The sequence below is a fragment of the Polypterus senegalus genome, chromosome 9 (assembly GCF_016835505.1).
Source record: "Polypterus senegalus isolate Bchr_013 chromosome 9, ASM1683550v1, whole genome shotgun sequence".
Classification (NCBI taxonomy): domain Eukaryota; kingdom Metazoa; phylum Chordata; class Cladistia; order Polypteriformes; family Polypteridae; genus Polypterus; species Polypterus senegalus.
In genome coordinates this window covers 128,877,416-128,904,567 of record NC_053162.1, presented here as the reverse complement: position 1 = coordinate 128,904,567, position 27,152 = coordinate 128,877,416, and the positions used below count along the sequence as shown (strand labels likewise).

Here is a 27,152-nt window from a genome sequence, read left to right as displayed (position 1 = left end):
ATCCTGATTGGACAGCCCAAATCCAGCGCTGCCCAATATCGCGATGTCACACGAACTGTGATAAACGAAATCTAGTTTGATTGGATAGAATGAGAACAACGGCAAAAAGTGCATTTTGGGTAGTGTAGTTTAATTAACGGTAACCAATAACGAGACATAACCGCTAGACACACCACAGCATTAGTCATGCTTAATATCATTGTTACTTTTTATAACTGGTTTACATTCTTCCTGCTGTGACAATTTCTATATACTGTAGTTTTTAAGCTCACATTGCAAGACAGAATGTGTAACTTTCAGTGAGTCCATGAAAGAGATCACTGAGAAACAGAAACTTTGCCTCAGGGAACTTTAATCAAAACATACTGTGTTGGCTAAAGTAGGGGAGAAATACTAGTAGCAAGGTGCCATGTCCCTTGACACTTACTGCGTTTAGAGTTGTCATTATCCTCCTACATATAAATGCTTATCTTATAAGACCAGTACTTACCAGAACATATTAAGAAAGACTGCATTAAGAAGAGCAAACTAAGTAAAGGTAGAAATTTGCAAGCAACATTGAATATAGACCATGCAACTTGAAAGACCATTAAATATGCAGTCATTATAGCTTACAAGACTTCAGTGTGCAGAAAAAAATCTATCCATCCATTCTGTTTTGAAGAGCATGGTGTTAGGGAACCCCAGTCCATATTTTTATATTATATTTAAACATGAAGCTGCTCAAATATATGTGATTTGTGCTATGCTTTAATCAAGCTTTATTTTATTTTTTTTTTTACAAAAGAGATATGCAAACAACTATCAATAAGCCTGTAAAATATACAAGTGTTTATTATTTTTTAAATATGTTTTTTTTTTTTCCTTTTAGTGTTAGATCTACACAATTTTTAAAAACCTTATCTAATGGTAAGTGTTGCTGGACATTTTTATAGTGTCAGCCTTCACCTGTCCTATTCAAATACATGATTAATTTAATGTCTGTTGTGCAGCAATGAGCAAAACGTTTTCAAGAAGGTAAGGAGATGCCAGGCTTCATTAGCAGCAATTTGTATTGTTGCTAATGAGCAATTCGTGTTTCACCCACCTTTGTTAATTAATAGCATATACACTATTCATCATACAAAACAGTATTTACTGTATATTTATTTTGTGCGTGTCTATTTAAAATATTCCTAGTTATAAAGTCACAGATTCAGTTCTTACGTAGATAAAGGTTTTCTTTTCATCCACCTGAGTTGTTTTAAAGCCAATACTGTACTGTAATATGCTGTCTAGATGTGAAAAGGTATCATACTCCAGTGATCCTGTGTCCTCTTTGGAATGCCCCAGGCATGGTTAAATCTCTTGGCACAAAGTCTAGTCTCGCGGGACAGGCTGATTATTACTTTCCTTGTTCTTTCTTCTTCACTTAGTCGTTGACATGTCATCTAGAATGTATAAAATATTTAAGAGCTGAGAGCACAGGAACTGTGTCTGCCAAAAGCATTCCAACAACTGAGCGGTTAGATGACCGTGGTGTTGTTTGAAAATGGTTGTAAGTAGGACATGACTTGCAAAAGTTACTGTCCCATGGGATTTGCTTCCAAAGGTTGTAAGTATGATGTGACTCGGCCGTCTCGCGGGACGTGAAAGTGTCTCTCTGTCTCTCTTCAAAAGATCAAGTCTCATCGCAGGAAAAACAGTGTTGTTTTGTTTCCAGATTTTTTTTATAATAGAGAGATAGTATTACTTTTTACCCGAATATGTTAGTAATATTTTAATAGTTTGGTCTCTTTTGCAGGGTTTGATATAATAGTACAATTCATTTAGTATAGTATAGCATAGTACACTATAGTATAGTCTAGTAGAGAATAATGGTAGTATTTAGTTCTTATACTTCATACTAAGTTGTATATTTTATTAAGTATACATGTAGTCCTTAATTATCAGCAAATGAGAGCATACTTCAGAAATGCACATAAGTGTACAGCATATATGAATTTGCTTGTTTGTGCTTTTACATATAGCTGTATTACATGACTTTCATATGTGTTTTGAAATACTATTCTCAACTACTAAATACAGCCCTTTTCTTTTTTGAGGAGTCTGTTTAATATCTTACCTCAGGTTAGTTCTACCTGGACCGTGTTCTTATAAAGATCTGAGGGCTTTCAACCGCTGATTTCTAAGTTTAATCTCAACATCTACAACTGCAAAGATAATTACAGAGTTAATTGCAGATCACAATTTATCACCCATAGAGATTTTTATATCCAGATTCAAGAGAATATTTCTTCTTCCCGTCAGTACATCATAGTTACTCAAGAATTGTCTATTGTTTCATTGATAATAATTTTCTACCTACTATGAAATCTTGTAAGTTCAACTCTATTGTCTTCTCCAACTATACTTATTTTCTGGAGCTTACATCACTATGCCCTATGCTATAGTAGAAATTACCAATACAACTTGAAATAAAAGAAGGAAACATAAAGAGATAACTGACACATTTAAGAAGTACTATAAATCCTTATATTTTTCTCAATGAAAAGAAGATGAGACACATACTAAGGAGTTTTTTGATAAATACAAATAAACAGGTTGCTATTATTAATAAAAAAGAAACTGATAAACCTCTGACACTTTTAGAATTACAGGGTTCCATGAACTCATTCCAAAGTAGGAAAGCCGCACAATAACACAAACTCAGATTGCTTCAAATTAAAACAAGGCATTTGACAAGGGTGCCCTCTATCAGCTATGCCTTTCAAGCAAGCCAATGAACCATTGGCTATTTATCTAGAAACAAACCAGAGATCAAGAGGATCATCAGAGGGTTGAGAAGAAAATGTCACTATATGAAGACAATATGGTGGTTTTTATAGCGCAGCAACAATCATCTCTACCAATAGTTTTAAATGTGTTAGGAGAATTATATAATATCTCTGGATTAAAATTTAATTTGAATGAAAGTGTTAGTTAGACTTTATTATCAAAGAGGGAGCTTGTATGTAGCAGGAAAGTACAAAGATATAAGTCATTTTTACACAGATCCAATAAAATCAACAAAGGTGCATCTACTGACAGTCAGTGTTATCATACTGTATATACACACACTCAAGATTAATACAAACAACAATAACTGATTTTAATTGTAAATAAAGTAATATTATAGAATTTAGCAGCATTTCTTCAAGTAACAGAATTCAAAATGATTATAGCTCTATGAATAAAAGAATTATTAAATCTGTTGCTCTTATCCTCACAAACCTAAATTTGCAGGTTGATGGTAACAACTAAAATTTTGAAAAAACAGGAAGGCTATTGTCTGACAAATTCGAGATGACCTTATTTATAACATGTTTATAATACAGTTCAGTAATAGGGATCTGTACAAACCAATAATGTTACTGTTAATTTTTAATTGTTAAGATGGTTTATATTCCTAATGCTGAGATTCCCAAACCAACATATAAAAGCAAATGTGACAACAGATTCAATAAAGGATTTATAAAAGACTGTCATTATTATTTTCTCCAATTTAAAACAATTGAGTTTCCTAATAAAGAACATCTATGTCTGTCCCTTCCTACAAATTTGTTCTGTGTTACGATCAAAGCATAGTCTGTTATCAATGATTTTCCCCAGCTATTTGTAGTGCTCTACCATTTTACCATTTACAATGTCTCTCCTTTAATTAAAGCTGAGTCTGTGGAAGAAGGGGAGTGCCTGAGATCTACAACCATACCCTTTGTTTTAGAAATAAAAGGGAACAACCATACCATTGCACAAACTCGCCAACCACAGGTCCATGGCTATCCTCCTTATCTTGAAAAAGGCTCACAATGACAAAGTTGTCAGCAAATGTCAGGATACTTCTGTCCTTGTGTATGCTTCTGTAGTCATTTGTATATAAGATAAACAAAAGAAGTGATAAACAGCAACCTTGGGGGTGTTGATAGATATACTTAAGCTATCAGAAAAACAGCCATTTATACTTACTCTTTATGTTTTATGTAACTGAACAATAGTGATTACTTGCAACACCAAATTGGTTGGATTAGCTCGTTAAGCCTTGAACTTCATAGACAGGTGTGTCCAATCATGAGAAAAGGTATTTAAGGTGGTCAGTTGCAAGTTGTGCTTCCCTGTGACTCCCCTGTGAAGAGTGACAGCATGGGATCCTCAAAGCAACCCTCAAAATATCTGAAAACAAAGATTGTTCAGTATCATGGTTTAGGGGTAGGCTACAAAAAGCTATCTCAGAGGTTTACACTGTCAGTTTCAACTGTAAGGAATGTAATCAGGAAATGGAAGGCTACAGGCACAGTTGCTGTTAAACCCAGGTCTGGCAGGTCAAGAAAAATACAGGAGCGGCATATGCACAAGATTGTGAGAATGGTTACAGACAACCCTCAGGTCACCTCCAAAGACCTGCAAGAACATCTTGCTGCAGATGGTGTATCTGTACATCGTTCTACAATTCAGCACACTTTGCACAAAGAACATCTGTATGGCAGGGTGATGAGAAAGAAGCCCTTTCTGCACTCACGCCACAAACAGAGTCTCTTGTTGTATGCAAATGCTCATTTAGACAAGCCAGACTCATTTTGGAACAAAGTGCTTTGGACTGATAAGACAAACATTGAGTTATTTAGTCATAACATAAAGTGCTTTGCATGGCAGAAGAAGAACACTGCATTCCAAGAAAAACACCTACTGTCAAATTTGGTGGAGGTTTCATCATGTTGTGGGGCTATGTGGCTAGTTCAGGGACTGGGGCCCTTGTTAAAGTCGAGGGTTGGATGAATTCAACCCAATATCAACAAATTCTTCAGGATAATATTCAAGCATCAGTCACAAAGTTGAAGTTACGCAGGGGTTGGATATTCCAACAAGACAATGACCCAAAACACAGTTCGAAATCTACAAAGGCATTCATGCAGCGGGAGAAGTACAATGTTCTGGAATGGCCGTCACAGTCCCCTGACTTGAATATCATCGAAAATCTACGGGATGATTTGAAGCAGGCTGTCCATGCTCAGCAGCCATCAAATTTAACTGAACTGGAGAGATTTTGTATGGAAGAATGGTCAAAAATACCTCCATCCAGAATCCAGACACTCATCAAAGGCTGTAGGAGGCGTCTAGAGGCTGTTTTATTTGCAAAAGGAGGCTCAACTAAGTATTGATGTAATATCTCTGTTGGGGTGCCCAAATTTATGCACCTGTCTAATTTTGTTATGATGCATGTTGCATATTTCCTGTTAATCCAATAAACTTAATGTTACTGCTCAAATACTACTGTTTCAGTAAGGCATGCCATATATTAAAAGGAAGTTGCTACTTTGAAAGCTCAGCCAATGATAAACAAAAATCAGAGAATTAAGATGGGTTCCCAAACTTTTTCATATGACTGTTGTCAGAGACAGCTGGGGAGACGACCCGGCCAGGACACGCAGGAGGACCAGAGGAGGGCTTGCGCCTTCCCCAGACCACGTAGGGGCAACCACCCTGGTTGTTTTGGGGACCTCAGGTAGGGAGCTTGGAAGCTCAACCCTGTCGGGGCCCATGGTCGCCGCCAGGGGGCGCCCCTTTGCCTTCAGAGCCCTGGACCTCAGCACTTCCGCCACACCCGGAAGTGCTCGGGGGAAGAGGAAAGGGGACACCCGGAGTACTTCCGGGTGTGTAGCCGGCTCTTCCGCCACACAGGGGAGTGTCGGCGGAGGAGTGTTGGGAAGCACCTGGAGCTCGTCCGGGTGTGGATATAAGGGACGAAGTCTTGGAGGAGAGGAGTGGAAGTGGCCAGAAGAGAAAAGGCAGTGTGTGAAAGGCCTGGAGTTAAGGGGTGATTGGTGCTGCGGCACTGGATTGTGCACTTTTGTGAATATAAATAATTGTAAATAAACGTGTGTGTGGTGATCAACATCATGTCTACCTGTCTGTGTCCGGGCTGTACCCCACACTGTACATCAATAAATCATTCTTAAAGAAATTTTAAAAATCACAGCATCATTCATTTGTAATTCAAAATGGGCATGCATACAAAAGGCAACTCAACTCCAAAAATCATACTCGATTCACCAATAACAACCACCACTCCATAGAAAAGTGGGTTGTAACACCAGAAAGTTTGAAAACACATCTATACACAGCTTTGAACTTTTGTTAAAAAAATCTACCAAACTTTTCACTTCTAACACCCATATCTATCTCAGAGTGCATTTCTTATATATAAATATTGTCACACACGTTAGCATGGGAGGCAGCTAAAGGGTCTAAATGAGTGCAATTCCAGGCCAGACCAGGAGGTGGCGGAGTGCACTGACATTTTTTCTCACTTTCCTTTTCACAGGAAATTCTGCCTGGCCCTAATGACGTCATGTCTGGTTCTGGACCCTTGGATGATGTCATTTCCGGTGAAGAACCCATGACCGAAGAGACTTCCTGTTCTGGCCCTTTTGATGACGTCACATTCTTTTCTGGCATTTAAAGCTGCCATATTTGACTAACCTAATCAGTTCTGTTTTGGACTCTGTTCTCAGCACATCAGTGTTAGCCATTTACCCATTTGTACAGGTGGCTGTCCCAAACCTTTTTATGACTCTTGTGTCTGCTTTTGTGACAATATATATTTATTTCAAAGAATCTACAGTACCCTTCAATGATCCTAGGGGAAAGATGGGAAAGGGACCTTTCAATTAGCATCTCAGAGTGGAACTCAGCCATACACAAAATGCAATCTAGTTTTATATGTGACAAACATTCTATAATTTAATTAAAAATCTTCCACCTATCTCATATATCTCATTTAAAATGGTCTAAAATGAACCCAAGGCAAGATCCAGCCTGTGAGCATTTCTTGGCTCAACATTACCAGGTCATATGATATAGGAATGCACTAAATTTAAAACATTTTGGACAAAATATTTACATACTTGTCAGCCTTGTTGTCACAATCACTCCGAATAACCTATTAAAAGCAATAATTGGTGTACTCCTAGTTTAAAGTGTATAGGGAAAAATCCATTGTAATACTCTACACCACACTACAGGCACACTGACTTATCTTGCTCAACTGGATGAATTTAAACCCACCTTCTATAACTTGGTGGGTAAGTGATGTTCTATATTATCTTAAATCAGAAAAAGTCAGATTATCTCTTAAAGGTTATGTCAGGCAATAATTAATTAAAGCTGTTTTAGATTAAGCATGCTGGGCCTGTGATTGACTCACTTATGCTGTTAATAGTTATGTCTTATTTAAAAACTTATTTTTTTTTTTTCTGCTTATATGTGACTCTTCCTTTTCTCTTTGTCTTGGGTGGGGACTGAATCTTGTTTTTCTTCTTTTTTCTTTTTTATTACTACCACTCTTTTGTTTTCACTGTATTGATTTTTAAGTAAATGGTTGGATTCTGTTGTTATTTGCTTGAATGACTAGTATGCTATTCTCAAACACTGCTTTTTTTTAAATAAAATAAAAGTTTCTTTCATTGTGAATTTCTTAGAAAAATACCCATAACATCCACAGCATTGTGCAAGCTAATGGTGAGCCATTCAATGACAAAGGCATGAAGAGGGCAAACAGGGCATTCTTGTCTTGTACCATGCCTTACAGTAAAATAGTCTGACATCAACATAATCTGTGTGATTTGATATTTCATGAGTAAAATGCAGTTTTTTCATTCAAGCTATGATTTTGGCACCTGCTTCAAGAGAATATAAAAAATAATCTGAATGCTGAGACATCACTAAATTAAACTCACAGTGAAGATTTAGAACTTAGTGTTCACCCTTAGTGAGCCTGGCTTGGTCCTGTTAAAGTTCTGTTAAATAGACAGTATTTAAGATATGGTAATAAGCATTTTTCAGGGCTTTGTGAAATTAGTAGTGGTAATTTTCATTGTTTTAAATATATACTGTATACAAAAATCTGTGATCTGATTGAGTCCATATTTTTCCCCCATTGTGCAAAGATATTATAGTTTCAGCAATTTCAGAATTTGTTGGTGGTTCCTCAATGCAGTTTGAAATGGTTCCTATTCTGTTAGTGTTACACCTAATCATTAAAGCTGGATTATTCCTGCATTCTTATGGATTTAGTGGTCCAAAGTTCATAAATATCCTATTTCATTTTTATAGTTTTTGGCATGTCATTAATTTTTATTACAGTTCAGCCCCTCTTGCATTTTGAGCGATAAAATTGTCTGTTCGTTTTTGCATATGTTTAATGTGAATCACCTAGTGCAGTAACAGTGGTTTAGCCTTTCTGGCAGAAAAAAATTAAATTCATTCTAGAGTTTGAGTTCTTTTTTTTTAGAGATCAGCAGTGGGTGTTTGTATATTCATCATCAAAAATTTTAAGATGAGATCACTGACATCTAATGTTCTTTTTATATGTTGCTTCTTCATTCTTGGCTTCTCTGATATGCTTTTATAGATTCAGATATAAGATATTACAAGTATAATTAGACTTTTAGCAAAGGTGTGTATGTTAAAATATTAGTATTTAACAAAGTTGTTTGCAAATAAAAGGGGATTAAAATGCCAAAGGCTGTATTGGAAAAGATCTGTAACTACAAGCTTTATAACAAATTGGGTACAAATAAACATTCTAATAACTTTATCACTGTTGTCAAGCATGTGTGTCTGTGACTCTCACGGGTTCTGTTAAGGTATGTAATGACCTGTGGGACTACCACTAATATCGTCCCCTTATCTCCCCACAACACTGAGAATCTGCCGCATGACAGTACCTGATTTTGCCCCATGAGGGCTCTTGAATCTGCCTCTTCTTCTCCAGGTAGAGTAAAGCCACTGGATTCCCGGAAGGCAGCATCAGTTATTGAAGGAAGCTGCTGCTAAACAGAAGTATATTTCTTTTGCTGCAAGCCCAAAGCCAGGGCCAATATAACCTCCATGACGGGCATTACTTTTCTTTATTTTGCTCTGTAGTACTAGGGTGTTGCACTGCGTTAGCCATTACAGATGTAATGAGAAGTCAAGCAAAATGACACCTTTTATTGGCTAACTTTAAAGATTACAATATGCAAGCTTTCAAAGCAAATCATTCCCCTTCTTCAGAAACTGCAATTGCCATCGCAAAGTTGTAGATGATGTATAGAATGTGTCAGGGATGCCAGGAGCGACGACCCGGCTGGGACGCCCTGAACGACCGGAAGAGGGTCTACACCCGCCCTGGATCACGTGCCGGCTGTACTCCCGGAAGCTCTCCGGGTGTCCCTTCTTCTCTTCCTCCCAGCACTTCCTGGTGTAGTGGAAGTGCTGAGGTCCAGGGTTCCCAAGGCATTGGGGCCCCCCCCCGGCGGTGACCACGGGCCCCTACAGGGTTGGGCTTCCAAACCCTCTACCCGTGGCCCCCAAAGCAACCAAGGTGGTGGCCCCCACGTGATCCAGGGCGGGCGTAGACCCTCTTCAGGTCCTTCAGGACATCTCGGCTGGGTCATCGCCCCTGGCATCCCTGACAAATGTCATTACCCACATTAAAGGAGCACAGTCTCCGAAGAAAAATATGTCCACTCTGCTTTTTTAATATAGTTCCTCTGAATTACAAGACCAGTCCAACCTGTCATTGGTGTGGACCCCTAAGCACTTGTAACAGTAACACTTCCACATCTGTTCCATGAATGGTGACTAGGTGTAAAAGTCTCTTTGGCGCAGCAAAAGTCAATAACCAGTTCTCCAACTGATTTATATACACTGTTTCGCCCCCCTTGTCAATACAGCCCATTAGTGCAGAAACATCTGAAAATTTCTGCTAGTGAGCTTGTGTTATAGTATCACAGCAGTCAAAGGTGTACATGTTGAAAAGAGAAGCAGACAGGACTGATCCTTGAGGGCGGTGCTACAATGTTCCTCACATCCATATCGGAGACGCATTTGTTGAGCCTCACAGACTGTGCCTCCTCCCAACAGATACATACTATACATAGGCAAATGTATGCACTTAATTGTCAGCTTAAGTGAAAAATTAAGAAAAATGTACTAAGTAATTGCAACACAAAAACTAACTTAATCAGTTTTAACGCAAAAAGATGCCGATGAAAGAAGAGAAGCAGCGGGCTGCTAGGGTGGAGAAAAGAAGAGCTGCTCAGGAAGAGTATGAAAACTATGAATGCTCAAGCCAAGTGCATTCACTGCACGTTATCGTGCAGTACGCCGTTACTGGTATACAATATTTTTGGTTTTGCTATCGGGGCGAGAATGTAGCTGTGATCTCGGAAGGTAAATATGTTCCAACGTCAAACGCTTTAACTGTATCTGATCGTGTTGTGATGTGTCTGGTGTAACTTATATGTGTGTAAATCAGTGACCGTGGGTCTTTCCTTCTGATGGCATTGCAATGTTCCTGTATACATGTTGCAACACTTTTAGATGATTGTCTCACGTATACCATATATATATATTAGTTGTCCCTCACAGCTGTGCCCACATAGTAGTGAAAATGGACAAACTATAAAAATCAATAGATGTTAGATGTGTATTTAATCGTGTTGAGTTCTGACAGGAGAGCACTTACCCCTTGTGGGGAGAAGAGCACGTGGCTGTGATACCTCTGCCGATGAGCAGGTACACTCTAAAACACACATACTGTAGTTGTGAACTCTCTATCAAAAATGTCAAATGTTACTCTTTAACAATCTCTAGGTGATAATGTCTGCTGAACAAATGGGTATCACTAGCTAAGCGGAGGCAATGTACGCTCCAACATGTGGTGAGAGGCAGAGCGACTTGAACAAAGGCTGGTGTGTGAGTGAGGCTGGCCCTGCCCAGATCCCTACTCCTGAGGTCCCGCAGCCTCTCTTGGATTCACTAAATCTACACATCTAAATCTGTTAAGTAATTCTCTCGTGAAAAGTGGACAGATATACAGACAGACAGACAGACTGATGTTTGATTTTATTTAGAGAGAGATGTGAAAAACACCTTAATGCTTTCACACCTTAACTAGTAAAACTCATTGTTATATTTCACTACGTATCTCAGTAGAGCAATATCACGTGTCATAAAGGGTTATATATATTAGAATTATGGGAGAAAATCTAATGAAATTCAGTAGTTCAAATATTCGAGAAAATAAATAAATAAATGAAATGAAACTATAGGCTAAGCGCCTCAATAGAAATTTTAACCAGGATAATTACCTGTTGTATGTTGATAAGCACATGCAAATAAGAATTTCACTGTACTCTGTATACATTATATTAATGCCCATATAAACCTATTAATGTTAAACACAATTACCCAAGTATAATTATTTCATTAATATATGCAGAATCTGCAGGTGGCTAAGGTGCAAAACACATCCTCTTCAGGGGTACAGAATGAATAAGTGTTATCCTTGAGATTAATCTTCTTGGATGTAAAGCAATGCATATAGAATATCAGTTGTTTTTTAATGTCATTAAAAGAGATTCATTTGTGTGGTAAGCCTATGATCAGAAAAATAAGAAAGATGTGTAATAATTCTTTCACAATTTTTCCTTCTCTCTTGCACTGTAAAATACTTTTCCGTTATCCGACAAATGAAGGATGTGGTCTTTGGCATAGGTTAGGCTTTGGCACGAGGGATCGGAGAGCCCTGTTTACTTAGGAACTGTCCACAAAACTGTTCCAATGCATTTTATGGCAATGGATTCAGAAACGTCTGGAATAACTTTAATGCTGGCACCAATTCTTTTTAGGAGAAGTACAGCTTCAGCCTAAAAACTGAAAAGACCTTTATGATTATTGTACCACTCACAATATTATTGCCTTTTATATTCATATCATTTCATCATTTTATTATTGGTCCATTTTATAAAAAATGTAAAAAAATGTTACCGTGCTTCTTATTTATGCTGTAGTAATGTACTGTATATTCCATAAAATATCATTTTCTAAGCCTGCTTAATCCTGAGCAGGGTTGTAAGGTAATATATATTCACCATTTTTAATTTCACATAATTTTAGGATGTTTTCATTGTAAATCTTTCACTCTTTATTTCTTTACAGAGTTTTGTAGGTTAGGATTTTGGTCAAAAGTAAAGTACGCCTCCAAGTAGCATTGGATTTGTAATGAAATTAAATTTAGTTGTTGTTGTGAGGAAGCCATTTGAGAGACATTAAAAAAGATGAAATATTAATGAAGAAAATTCTATAAATAGAAGGCATTGTAAGATTTTGACAAAGACATATGAACAATCTGGGAATATCTTTTTATTTAATAAGTGAATTTAGTAGGAAGTACTCAAGCAGCAATAGTTGGTAACTTGTTAAGGATAAATTCCACACAAACATTAGGAAGTTTTTCTTTACACAAAGAACGATTAGCTACCAAGTAGTGTGATAGACAGTAAAACTTTAGGGCCTTTTAAAACTTGGCGACATTTTTTTGAAAGAAATAATGGATAGGACTGGAAAGCTTTGTTGGGCTGAATGGCCTGTTCTCGTCCAGCTTGTTCTAATGTTCTAAAACAAATGTTGTGGGCCTGTCATGTAGAGGCTTTACATATACTGTATATGGGAGGTCAGAGCTGGTGCTACAATGACTATGTTTATGTGTCAATATTTGATCAGGACTTTCAAAATGCAACAAGGTCTGGCAGCTACGATGAACTGATAAGAACAAGAATCATTCATTTCTTTCCTTTAAATAAAATATCCCTTTATTTCTAGGACATCTGGGTGTGGAAAAATAACATTTAATGTCATAATTACCTAGAGAGGTTAAAAGTGGATTTATTTATACAAAAATATTCATATTATACTGTATATTGTGTTCGATGTTGTATTAAATAATAAAGATTTTATAATTCAGTGTTACAGGGTTGGTGTGGTAGATAGCACAGTATCATAGTGTTTCTTTTTTATTGCAACCAGTTTGTTTGTTGTGGAAAATGCAATGGAAAAGTCAAAATTAGTGCAGTGAGCTCAAGAGAGACGTCAGAAATATCCATCCATCTTCCAAATCTGCATATCCAAAGCATAGAAGCAGAGAAGCTGGAGCCAATTCTAGCAATCTTCAGAGACAAGGCAAGAAAAATCCTAGAACAGGGCGCCAGTCCATTTACAGGGTGAACACACACACACACACACACGCACACGCACACACACACACACACTCTAGCATCACCAGTCCACCTAACCTGAATATCTTTGGATTGTGGGAGGAAACCGGAGTGTCCTCAGGAAACCAACACAGACAGAGAAGAACATCCAAATGTGAGGAACACCTGAGACACAGGCCACATTCTCCTTACTGAGAGGTAGTAGTACTACCACATGGCATTTAAAACATTTCTAGGCACAATATACATTTCCTTTGAAATTTAAAAAAAAAAAAAAAAACCCAAGGAGACCATTTAGTGTCTGCATGGACAGTTACCAGTTTGTTGTGAATGGATCAGGTAATTCCTGCAACATTATGGCTCAACTTATTGGTTACACTTAAAATGCTTCAAAAGAAGATTCCTCTATTTATTCAAAAATAAAGTCACCAGGTTCATCACATATCACATTACAACAACTGTTATGTCTCATATGTCTCTAATATAGTTATAGTTACTTTCTCAAATCAAAGGCCTTCAATATTTCAGCTTTCTAACAATATAAATGATAATCTACAGGATCTTGGTGCACATGAAATAATCAAGACAAGACCTCTTCAAGGTGCCACAGCATTTTTTTTTTGTTTAATACACATAATTAAAAAAATACAGAAACATTTCAGTTTGACAGCATTATTGTTTTTTCTTTTGTTAGAAAAGGGATACATGTAAGCTGTCATTTTAAGTCAAAATGCTTTATATATCATTAAATGTCCCAAGGCTATACTTTAAATAAAAACTACTGAAACTTGCAAGACTTTCACTCTAACATTCTGTTTGTCTCCTCCAATTTTAACTTTCAAAATCAGACTGAAAGAGAAATGTTTTTCTACCAATAATTTATCAGTGCAACATTTCATATCCTTATGCACATTCCTGTTCTAGTAATTCATTCAATGCTTAGACTTTACTAGTTCTATCTTCATTAAAACATTACAATTAATGTACAGATATCCAATGCCTTCAGATTGAACTCTTTACATATGAATTGATCTTTTTGTAAAGTCAGTGGTGATAATTATATCTGTGTAAGATTCCAGGTATAGGTGAGGATTAAATAATCGATTTGCATCCTCTGGCAGTACCCATGAATTAAATGAACCATGATCTTATAAAGACATTTTGCAACCATCTCTTTTAGGTTTGGCTTTTGCTTTATATTATATGGACATTTCTAAATTGCAATGTGATGTTTACACATTTTATAAATTCCAGGTGCATTTGAAATGTTATAATGCTCCACATATTGCACAAGCTCACCCATGACACCCATGTCAATTTCTAACTTACTGGAATAATTATCATTTTACACCATTAAAGAATCAAATAACAATCTAAGGTTCTGACTCTGCTTGTTTCTGGATTTGGGGTTAGTTTTGCCACTTTACAACCCATCAAACTTACTTGACCAGTTTTTTATATCATAAATTCTGCATAGCATCTCCAAACCTCTGCCAGTCAAAAGATTCAGTGGTCTCTTTTTTTTCTATTGGGATCTTCAGAAATGACCATCTACTGAATACATTATATACTTTTTAGCATTAAACCACGCCAAAGGTCAACAGTTAATACTTCAGGAAATGTTAGTCTGCATAAGGTAAATGACACTAGCAGGCTCTCAAATATAAACCGTTTTTGTTGTAGCAAAGCAAGAAAGATACTGTATTAATGATTCTAGGCAGATCAAAGACACAAAACTGCATAATTTTGTAAATATATTGACAGTAATTTATCAGTGATGACCAGTTTGCCTCCTGTCTGGCTTCAAGAACATCTACCATGGCTTCAGGACTTAGTTTTGTTTAGTTGACCTTTGCATCCTTCGTGGCCAGCCTGCCTTCTCACGACACAATTCAGCTGTGAGAAAGAAGACCGTATAAAAAATGAGTTAAGATTTTATTATCATTTTTGTAATTTAGGAGAGAAATTTAAACCAATATTCTTGCAATTATATAAGACTCAGGTTTTAACCCTGTAACCATGAATATAGCAATCACAAAATTTTGGTTTTATATGACATCATTCACTCTAACAAAAAAAAATCATATCAGAATGAGAATCCGAATCACATTTTTTGGCCAAGTATGCACACATACAAGGAATTTGACGATTTTGGTGACTCTCCAAGTATAAGTTACATAATCGACATATACACAACTGTTAATCACACACTTGAGGTAAAAAAAAACAAGACAGAGAATGTAAATATATATATATATATATGCATGCAAAGTGCAGAGTGCAACTCAGTGCAATAAATGCTGAAATAGACACTGAAAAAAAGTATTAGCAATATATAAACAATATTATAAGACTCTGGGAGGGCCATCCTGATTAAGCTTAGTTAACCATTTGTGAGCTTGATGACCTGTTGAAAAAAATGTTCTTATATCTGATTTTTTTGGCGTATATTAATTTATAACGCCTGGCCAATGGAAGAAGTTCAAAAAGGTTGTGGCCTGGATGTGAGGGGTCAGTGATGATTTCAGATAATATTACCATGTGTGTGCATATCTTTTGTATTTCTGAACTGTAGCTTACTTATCCACATCCATTCAAGGATTTTAATTGTTATTCAAACACTTTGAGAACACAAACATATTATGTGTTGTTTAGATTTCTTAGGAACATTGATCTCTCTAGGTACAAGTGTCCATGATAAATGCATGTTTGTTTTAAATCCTGCTAAGGTCTGTTTCAGTCAAGTATCTTCTTTAATTTTATGTATAACAATAAGGTGAAAGCCGTCAATCATAGTCATAGTGTTATTAGGAGCTTTTCCATTGTTCATAGCTTGAAAATGCTTAATATGTATGTTCAGTGTATACCATGGCTATGAAAGGGATATGTTTGGGCTGCACCACCTGAAAGAGCAGAAAATTTTAAATGTAAGTGTTTTTACATATTATATATATATATACACATATATATATATACACACATGTGTGTATGTGTATGTGCATGTGTGTTTTAAGGATGAGTAATGAGACACAGAAAAAATTAGAGGCAGTACACATTCCGGATTAAATGCCCTTACCAAATCAAATCAAGAGGTTCTCAGTTGAGAAGGTATTGTAAAGGATTAGTAGGCAGCAACACTGTCCTACTACACTAGTTAAGCCTCCTGCAGGGGCTTCTGGGAGATGTAGTGTCTGCAGGAGTCTCTGCAGTAAGTAAAATTAGATGGAAGTGCTTCTCAATATGCTGGTCTAGCATTAGAATGGCTCCCAGGTCTAACCTTATAAGAACCTCTTCAGTCGCACAAGTCAGTAAAGAAGCAGTGAGAAGGGCTTCCCTGATGAAGAGGAGAAGGACGGGAAAGAGACCAGACCAGGTGAGGTAGGCTCAGTGTTATAAAGGCTATCTAGCTAGATTGCTTTGTAATGCCTAGAGTACATAGGTTTTGTTGTTTTGTTTCCATCTTTTTGTACGTGTCTTAAGTACATTATTTAGCTTCAATTTACTGGAATGGTTTTAGCATGTTGACAAAAACAACTGGCCTGAGACCCTTTAGAAATGGTGGCCTTGGTGTGATACCAATCAAACCCTGTTGTACACATATAAAGCTGTAATCAACCTTCCATGAAGAGTTTTCTTTGGAAAATATTGCTTTTGCCCAATGAAAGAAGTCAACCAAGACAACCAACCTAACTTGCGATTGAAACAAAGTGACTGATCACCTCCTGAATCTTCACAAAGCAAATTGACTATGAGTAAGAAAACACCTTAAAATACACATTTTTGTACAGGGTGCTGGTTAATATTAGGGTTGTCCTGTGACATTTGTCATAAAAAAACGGCTCTCACCTTTGAGGAAATCATCCTGAAGACAAACAACCCGAGAACAGATTTCTTTGTTCACTACATACATGCGACGAAGACTGAAGAAAAATAAATAAAAAGAGAAAGAATGTAAGAGAAAGTAAAATGACATTTTCAATCACTGAGTTTTAGGAAAATATTTTGGAATAACACCCATGTCTTTGCATATGCATATGGCCTATCTGGCCTGACCAAAACACACTGGATGATCCTGTTAAGTATACTTACATTGTGAAATTGCTCACATTATGATTACTGTGTTTAATAAAATTCTCTTGGCCTTCAGGAATTTTTCTGGTACAATTTATTATCTTTTTTATACTTTGAAATTAAGAGATATCAAAATACCGTCCTTTCTTGAGTTTAGTTAAATTTAATATTTTTTTAATATTTACTGTGAAGACATTTATTCATTAATATTTGTGTTTCAGTCTGGAAAGTACATACAGTACAAAGCATATTAATTTTCACTTTTAACCTAACATTTAGTCTTGGCTATACTACTCACTCTTATGTGCAATAGTTAATGCCAGAATATGGAGGGGTTTTACAGTACAGGTACCTTTTTATTTTCTTGGGTGTGTGGCTCCTTTTTATTTGTGTTATGTCTATAGTGTTTCTTCTTGCCTTGTGTGTCTTCCTGTGCTACATGTTGTCACACACATGCTCATGGGAGGCAGCTAAACAGCCTGAATGAGGGTAATTCCATGCCAGACCAGGGGGTGGCAGGGTGTACTGATCCATTCTCGCTTTCCACTACAGACAGATTATGAGAAATTCCACCTGCTCTTAATAACATCATTTCTGATTCTGGCCCGATTACCTCATTTCCTGTACTCTCCCTTAAAACCACCATCTTTGCCACATCAAATTCAGTTCTGTTTTGGAGTCGAATCTGTTCACATATGTACTCTTATTTCAATACTTTTGCAGCCAGGAATAATTATACGGGTGACTTCCCCAAAACTTTTTGCGACTCTTTTGTCTCATTTTCAATAATATACATTTAATTTATATTATTTAAAAAATTATAAACATACTGTATATATATATATATATATATATATATATATATATATATATATCTTTCCAGTTAATAAAACTAATTCCAAGGCAGGGTAAGAAAGATAGAGTGTGGTATGGGGTTTACTGGCTGCATCCAAATGTTGCTGAGTCCATTTTTTTTGCATGCAATTGTCACAATGGGATTCTGTCATGCCACTGGGGTATACAATTTGAGTTTGAATGGTTCAAACATTTAAATGTTAACCTTTTAGAAAACACTCAACATCACTTGCGAGCAAGGTATAGTGATGTTGAAAGAAATGGTTACAACTTTATGTGACAGTGTATGCAGCCAACAGTTTGTTTTCATTTAAAATTGTAAAACTATGTGTTAATTAGGAAATATAAGACAACTGAGGTCAGGATAGCAGAATATGGAAGGAGAGGCTGGGGTAAAACATTCAACAATACCTGACAGTCTTTATCAAATTGTAAAAAACAAATTGGTTTAAGGAAAAAAAGACATATTAATATAACAATATATAGGCCCCTAATTTTCCATTGCTAGTGCAGTCCACCTCATAGTCTTTTACAGCCATGTTTCTGTCCTGCTCCCTAGTAACATGTCCACACTCTCTATCCATGTTAGGTAATTTACAATACATAACTGAAATACTGTATACAGCACAGTGCAAAAGACTTAAACAAGCCAATACAATTATATTAACAGTTAGTTATTTGGATAGTATTTTTGTGCTTGTGAAAGTACACTATTAGAATAAATAAAAATGGGCATTGACGTCATAAAATGTTGCAAGAATTTCTTTGAGATAACTACAGTAGGATTACTTAGTTGTGGCTCCCAAATCTTGCCTTAAGGCATCCCACTCACTTCATATATTTGTTAAATTCCTCCACCCTATTCAAATGAATTAGGTAATAATTGGCTAAAACCAGGCAAGCTTGTCATGCAGTTTAACAAATCCATGGGAATACTGGATAATAACCACAAATGCTAAGGTACCATCAAGAAACAGTTTTTTTTTTTTTTGTCTGGCTTTGTAAATCTTTAATGATGATGTTCTGAACTTAAGGATACAATATTTCTATTGGCAATCATAACTCAGAGTTGTTTCACACATTATTAATTATTAGTATTTTTAAAAGGCAGTTTCTTAATTCTAGCTTTCCGCCTGCTGGCTTTGAATTTAATTTAGAAGGACAGTATGGTTAAGTATAAACCATTTTCTTTCCTATTCATCATTATGTTTAAAATTTCATCAGTTACTGTATTTAAAAAACAATATACGTACAAGACCAATAGGATAAAATAAATACATTGAATTTTTTTTAAATATGAACAAAATAAATACTTGTTCATTAAGGAGTTTTTTTTTTTTAATTTTATTCATTTTATTGTAATCATTCCATACAAATCAATCAATTTTTACAAAAAGTAGGATTGAGAAAAAGTCTACCCCCACCCCTGAGAGAGAGAGCATGGCCAACGGAGTAAAACTTAAGGCTTGTAAATATACCTAAATTGATGAGTTTGATAAGCCAATAGAGATGAATGGAGAAGAAACAGAAATGCAGAAATAATTGCTTCCTCTGTGCTTTAAGAGCTTATTCTAAAATATTACTGATTAGATCCTGCCATGTTTTGAAAAAATCTGTGCAGATACTCTGAGTATTTGATTTTTTCCAATTTCAAATAGTATAAAACATGGGTTTCCCACTGACTTAAAAGAGGAGAGTTAGGGTTCTTCCAGTTTAGCAAAATAAGTCTGCGTGCCAAAAGTGTAGTGAATGCAATCATAGTTTGTTTGTCCTTCTGGGTTAGGAGGGATTGTGACACCAAGGCTGTCTGAAAGGTAATTAAACATTTTGGTCCAGAATGATGTTAATTTGGTACAGGACCAAAACATGTGACCCAGTTAGGCTGGCACTTGATTGCAGCGTTCACAGGTTGGATCTTGCCCTGGAAACATTTTGGAGAGTTTTAGGTGAGACAGATGTGCTCGATATATAATTCTAAGTTAAATAATTGTATGCTTTGCGCATATGGAGCTCGAGTGAATTCTCTGCATTGCTATTTTTCTTGTATATCTTGTAAACAGATGGACGCTAGGTGACACTGTTGCCCCTTTTTCCCAACAGACAGACGCAGGAGACAGGTTAAAACACAAAGAAGTTATTTAATTTCTTCTTTAAATAGTGGCCTTCAAGCACCACCACCACCAATACGCGGGTAAGAAAACTGTGTATGAAGAGATGACTCATCTTTTCTGTTGGTGAATTTTCTAGCTATATATATAGACTTACCTGTAAAAGCACAATTTATGAATGCATTGCTTCAAAGGGTAGTGAACAGAGTACATTCTGGTACAGGGATACTGCTCCTCACGGCAGTCTGAAAAACAAAAACTTAACAATTGTATCTTTAACATTACAAAAACAAACCAAATCAAACCATTTCAAAATCTGTTTTGTATTTTACAATATTGTGTAAAACAATTTTAGAAAGCCAGATTGACTGAGTGGTCTTTACATCTCTACAATCTCTAGGATTTTATGATTTTCACATTTACCATGATGGTACTGAATGCCACAAAGAATGGAGGATTTCTAATTACTCCTACTGTCTTTATTATTTTATTAATGGCAGTTTTCTATTCACTAGAGTTAATAATTACAATTTTACCAGACAGTTAAGCAAATTGAATCTAATTTGTTTAAAATAAATGATGTAAAAAGTATCATTATTGATTTGTGTTATACAGGACATGGCATTTCTTTGCAAGTTATGCTCCTTCTCCTAATTAATCAGTCTGAAGGGTGAAAAATTGTATGCAAAAACCAACTGGACATAAATTCAAGGTTTTGGGGAATGTACTCTCTGGATGACCATTCCATATACTGCTAGCAGTGGCAATAGATGAAGAAAAATAATTGTTGGAAAAGACTGTTTTTAACAATCTGTTTGTTAACTTTGAAAGGATCAAAAAAGGTCAGAGACAACTTCTGATCAGATTTGTTTTATACAGAAGTATTGGTTTTGTAAGGTTCATGCATACTGTACTTTATACTTTGTTAATTAGTATTGCCTAATTTTATTTTAGATTCTTTTCTTTTTTCTTTCTTGTAAAGCACTTTCAGCTACATCATTTATTTGAAAACATGCTATATAAATAAATGTTGTTATTGCTGTTGTTGCCCAGATAATTTTGAAATTGTTTAACTGATTTGTGATAATGAAAGCAGAACCTGAATTTGAAGTAAACAGTATAGGTTTTATCAAACTATTAAAGCATACACCTCTTCCATTCAAAAATAATATAAAAATCTATTCAATTGATGGCAACCCCACTGGTGATGGTAATGGAAAAAATCTCATCTTTAGGTAGGTCTTTTACATACAGAAGGAACTACATTTTTTGCATTTCTTTGTGCTGCCCTTCACATAATTTTGAGTTACCTCTACTTACAAGGTCCCAAATCCTAAAATGTAGTAGGCTGCTAAGGCATTCATGTTGTGGAAGAATTGTTGTGGGCAAAGCAGTCATAAATACATTCCACACCCAGGAATTGTTTTAAGAGTTTATTCCTCATAACTTAAGTGTAAAGTTTTGTTGCTTATATCCTACTAAATCACTCCATCAGACATTAGTAAAGTTAAATCTGCCACTGATGTTTCTCCAGCAACTCCCCCAAGACTATTTTTTGTCTCAGAAGAACTTAGAAGAAATTAGAAGTGAGGTTTTAGAGTGGGGTCATGGTTCATGATTATCCAGTCATGCTGGGACTCCTCACACTAAGGAAGACATTTTAAAATATTTTAATTCTCACATCTCTTCCATGCAATGTCTTTTGGATCACATTTGGAATCTGAAGAACAAGTGGTCAGTGCAACAGAAACAACTGCTAGAGCCTCTGCCAAGACATTTACTGACCATAAAAGGAGACTTGTGAAAGATGTTTAAGTTGGGCAGAAAGTAAGACTATTGATGATAGATATCTGCCTGGTGGCACCCTCCTCTTAGCTGGGGCTACCTTACATTGGTCCATGCACCAGTTGGAAAAAAGTCAACCTTATTTCCTATAGAATGGCATTTCATCCAATTTCTAGATTCACTTAGCTTTTAATGTTTCCTTGTTGCATGGTGTTGCTCCACCACCTCTTTGCACTTGATTAAATGTTGTCCTGAAGTATGAAGTTCAGTAAATACTGTACTTGACTCACATAGGCAAGGTAATCGAATGCATTATCTTCTGCACTGGTAAATTTTATTAACTGGTGACAAGACATTCATAAATATTACAATATTACATCAAATTATTGTATAAAACAAAACTCATAATATAATGTGAAAGATAATGAAGATATTAAATAAATAAATAAATAACACACATGAGCCAAGGAAGGGACACTGACTAAAATATAACAATCTCATAATGTCCTGATGATGAACTGTTGAATTGGATTCTCTGTTTTTATTGTGCTTATTAGTAGTAATTTTATTTAACTCCCAATAATTATTATATAGTCATGGAGACACATTCTTTATCTCTACAAACAAATCAGCTTCCAGAGGCCTATTAGAAAGACTAATAAACCCCATTGGTGAGGTTTTTATATTGTTAATGGGTTTGTTTTCCAAATTTGATGATGTATATGATTTTCTCTTGTAATGAATCAATTGCATAATCATTATGAGAGGTAATTTAAAAGTTCTTCATTACTAAAGGTGTCTGAGTAATTGCAGTATTATAACATAACAGCTGCAACATCAGTTTTGGAGTTTCTGTACCATCCTCAAATAATTCTCTAAACTAAGAATCCATCATAAAACAGAGGTCTGTGGTATTATGTATGGGGTGCCACAGTGATCTGCTTTGGTACCTTTATTATTCACAGGCTACATACTTCCTTTAAGCCTGACCATTTCAAAACATAAAATTAATTATAACAGCTATAAAGATAATACACTGGTTTGTCAATAGCACTAAATGACCCTGAAACTTTAAACCTTCTGACTCAGTGTCTTACAACAACAACAACCTTTATTTATATAGCACATTTTCATACAAATAATGTAGCTCAAATTGCTTTACATGATGAAGAAAGAGAAAAAAAAGACAAAGTTAGAATTAAAATAAGAGAACAGTAATTAACTGTAAAAGGGACGCCCGATCCGCCAAAGACTCAGACTAAGGCACGTGTAAAACACAAGAGGACTTTTATTTTTCTTCAGCGGGAGGGCATGTCTTCCCTGTGAACCCCCTAGCCACAACACAGTCCCAAAGCACTTAAAACCAACAACACAACACAATCCAATCCTTCCTGTAGCACCACCACGCCATCCTTGGCAACCTCGTCCTCTTATCCTCCCGATTCTGACTCCAGAGTGGTGGATGCTGGCCCTTTTTATAGCCCACCCGGAAGTGCTCCAGGTGCTTGATCACCTGTTGCTAATTGCACTTCCAGGCAGGGCTGTAGAGGTGTCCAGGTTGGCTCCGGGATCCATGCAGCACCCCAGATCCCCACAGAGTTGTGGAGAACTCCATCTCCCATGGAACCCTCTGGGAAACTGAGGCTCCATCGTCAACCAGGGATGCTGCCACCAAGCATTCCAGGGGAGGTACTGAAGAGCCCTTGGCTGCTCCCCCGGAACATATACAGAAGGAGCATCACGGCTGGGCATGGGACCCAGCCGCCCTTAACATAACATAGAATAAAAGTAAGGTCCGGTGGCCAGGGAAGACAAAAAAAAAAACACAAAAAACTCCAGATGGCTGGAGAAAAAATAAAATCTGCAGGGGTTCCAGGCCATGAGACCGCCCAGCCCCCTCTAGACCTAATATAAATGATCAGTGCTCATTGTATTCAGGGTTGTCATGGAAGGACTTAATGATGACAGTCACGTGGACTTCTGGCCTTTAACCCATCAAATGGATGGGTTATGATTTCCTTAAACTTAAGAAGGACAAAACAGTAATTTTAATTGTTGGCAGCAAAAAAGTGAGGACTTTAGAACTAAACTAGGGCAGCTGGTTATACAAATAAGGCTAGAAGTAAAGAATCTAGGCTTCATTTTAAATTCAGAGCTAAACTTCAAATCGCACATTAAACATATTACACATACTCTTTCACTATAGAAACACTGCATGAGTTAAATCCTTTATATCACTGCTCATAAATGAAGACATGCATTTATCTTTAGCCATCTGGATAATTGCAGTGAAAACCTATTATAATAACAAAAAAGAAATAGGTTGGCTGCAATTTTTCCAAAGTGCACCAGAAAAGAATTTAACTAAAAAGAGAAAATCTCAGCATATCTCACCAGTCTTAGCATCATTACCCTGTGTCCTTAGGAATGCTTTAAAAATACCTTAATTGTATACAACAATCTGAACGATCTAGCGCTTTCTTATATTTTGGACCATTGGTCTCCATATATTCCTAATTGTAATCTTAACTCCTCTAATACTGATTTGCTCAGCATAAAAGAACTGTTCCATTGGCTTCTGTTTCTACATGCCAAAAATCTGGAATACTTTACTATTAGAGATACGCTAAGTTAGTACTATGCTAAGACAGTAGATAAACTCTTCAAAAAACACTAAAAACCCACCTGATCACTTAAGAAATTACTAGCATCCCTAGTATTCCTTTACACTAAAGACAGGAGCAAACTGGTTGTTTTTATTAAAAGTAATTCTATTGGCTGTCTTATAGACTAGTGACTAATCACATTTTTGTGTGTGTGCTTTATTTTTTTTTCTTCTTCCAGTACATGGTGTTGACATTATGCACCAGTGTTGCCCGTCCTAAGTATGCTGCAGATCCAGGGAAGATGAAAAGAGCTTCACAAGAGTATTGTGTTAATAGTGACACACTGATGAACAATAGAATGCCCAGATGGGGCTGGGTGTCTTTTGGACTTGAAACCCCACAGGTTTGTTTTATCCAACATCCCGCCAACTGGAGTTTTTATTTTTCGTTCCCCCCGGTCATTTAACCATATTTCTAATTAAGCAGGACTTTAAGACTCTCTACTGTTATAAATACAGTAACTATTGTTTAATTTTTACTTTCCTTTTGTAACTAATAAATTAGTAACGTAAAGCACTTTGAGCGACTTTCATATACACATAAATGTTGCTGCTGTTGTATATAATTAATTCCCCAAGAAATTCATTCTCACATTCCTTATTTAAATGAAGGATTATGCGTTTTAAAACCAAAGATGATCAAAAATTACTTGAGTGAAACAGGATATATCTCTTTTAATATAAAACTGATAGAAGCATCAGCTGCTTCTGAATCAATCATAGCCACAGTATTCAATCTTTCTTCTAGGCAGCAAGGAATAAAAATGAGTTGGGTTACTGAGGATAGAAATACCCACTCACCTCAAAAACCTCATGTGTAGATAAGCTTATTAGTTTCTCTATAGTGTTGAGATCTTTAGATTCTACTGGGATTGAGGATTTTGGTACATTCTACATTTGCTTGTTTAAATCACTGCAGCAGGAATTTCCATTATCTATGTTTTCAGGGACATTTCCAGCAAAAAGTGAAATAATGAAGGCAATTTTGGACTTCTATGAATAAAAAACGCTCAGATGTTTATCAGGAAGAAGCCTACACCGATTCGAAAACAAACCACAACTATTCGAGTGTTGCTGCAAAAGATCCACAATATATACTCTGTTTTAGCACACTTAACTCGCCCATTAAATGTTCCTATTTGGTTGTTAGTTCAGAAACGTTTAACTAGAGAGTGCTTATTTTTGTTGGCTGGACAGCCGTGGAAATAATCTGCTGCTATTCTGGGATCACACATTTTTTGGTCTGAATTTTTCTTACAATCAATTTAATCTTTCCAAAAAAGTGAACTGAAGACAACAATATATTTCCTAGACTAGTCTTTTATGAACAAATCAATAAAAATAGTTTGGACAGAGCAGTAGTCTGTTCATAGAGATCTATGAAATAAGAATTCTAAAAAAATTACACAAGCCCGAAGCAGTAAGTAAAACAAAATCATGACTTAAAGTTCAAAACACCTCAGAAAAGATGTTGTCAGAGAAACACATCTTTTGAAGCTAATCAGAAGTCTTTCAATTGAAACAAAGGTCATACCATAATAGACTAAATATGGCGAGGCTGAACTTCAAGCACAAGCACAAACTTACCTATAATTTCTGAATATACCTTAATTAATTACCTATTCATTTAATTATCTTTAATTATTCCATTTTAGAATTTTTTTACATTTCACAAGTTGGCACTCATGGACCCCAGCAAGGCTGCCTTCCAGAATTATAATTCTCATGAAACCTGGTGGGTATCCAAATAGAAGGAATGTTTGAGGAATGGTGTCACACACTGCTGTACACACACAAAATCCTTCCTCCTGGGATGCCCATCCATCCAGGCTGATGATCCTTTATGATGGGCAGGCATTTCTATATATATATATATTGTGAACTTTGACCCGGACACAGACAGATGGACATCATATTTTCACCCAACACACCGTTTATTGTACAACTATTTACAAAAGTCACGTGCTCACAAAACCCCAGTGCTTCCAGCACCGATCCCCCAAAGTCCAGGCTCACAGTCCTTTGTGCCTTTCTCCTCTGTCCACTACCGCCCGACATCCACCGCTGACTGGAGGGAGGTGGCCCCTTTTATAGGAACCCGGATGGGCTCCAGCTGCTTCCCAGCAATCAGTCCTAGCCACACCCCAGTGTGGCGGAAGTGCCGGCTGAGCATCCGGAAGCTGTCCGGGTGTCCCCGGTCGTCTTCCCCCCAGCACTTCCTGGTGTGGCGGAAGTGCTGGGCTCCAGGGTTCCTCAGGCACCTGGGCACCGCCTGCCGGTGGCCACGGGCCCCTACAGGGTTGGGCTTCCAAGCCCTCTATCCGTGGCCCCCAACCTAACCAGGACGGACGCCCCCTTGCGGTCTGGAGGAGGCACAAGCCCTCCTCTGGTCCTCCTGGGTGTCCCGGCCGGGGACCACAATATAAATATATATATATATACAAACCGGATTACAAAAAAGTTGGGACACTATACAAATCGTGAATAAAAACTGAATGCAATGATGTGGAGGTGCCAACTTCTAATATTTTATTCAGAATAGAACATAAATCACGGAACAAAAGTTTAAACTGAGAAAATGTATCATTTTAAGGGAAAAATATGTTGATTCAG

At 36.6% G+C, this 27,152-nt stretch overlaps 1 protein-coding gene across 1 annotated transcript in view; it reads right to left on the bottom strand.

Annotated features, from left to right (window-relative positions):
• Positions 1-14,103: 14,103 nt before the first annotated feature.
• Positions 14,104-27,152, bottom strand: part of mfap5 (microfibril associated protein 5) — a 49,315-nt gene continuing 36,266 nt past the window's right edge. The window contains exons 5-7 of the mRNA XM_039763836.1: positions 20,247-20,334; positions 16,902-16,975; positions 14,104-14,951 (exon numbers count right to left, since the gene is read on the bottom strand). Of these exons, the coding sequence (XP_039619770.1) occupies positions 14,887-14,951; positions 16,902-16,975; positions 20,247-20,334 (227 nt within the window). The 3' untranslated portion in view covers positions 14,104-14,886. The remainder of the gene's footprint in view (positions 14,952-16,901; positions 16,976-20,246; positions 20,335-27,152) is intronic.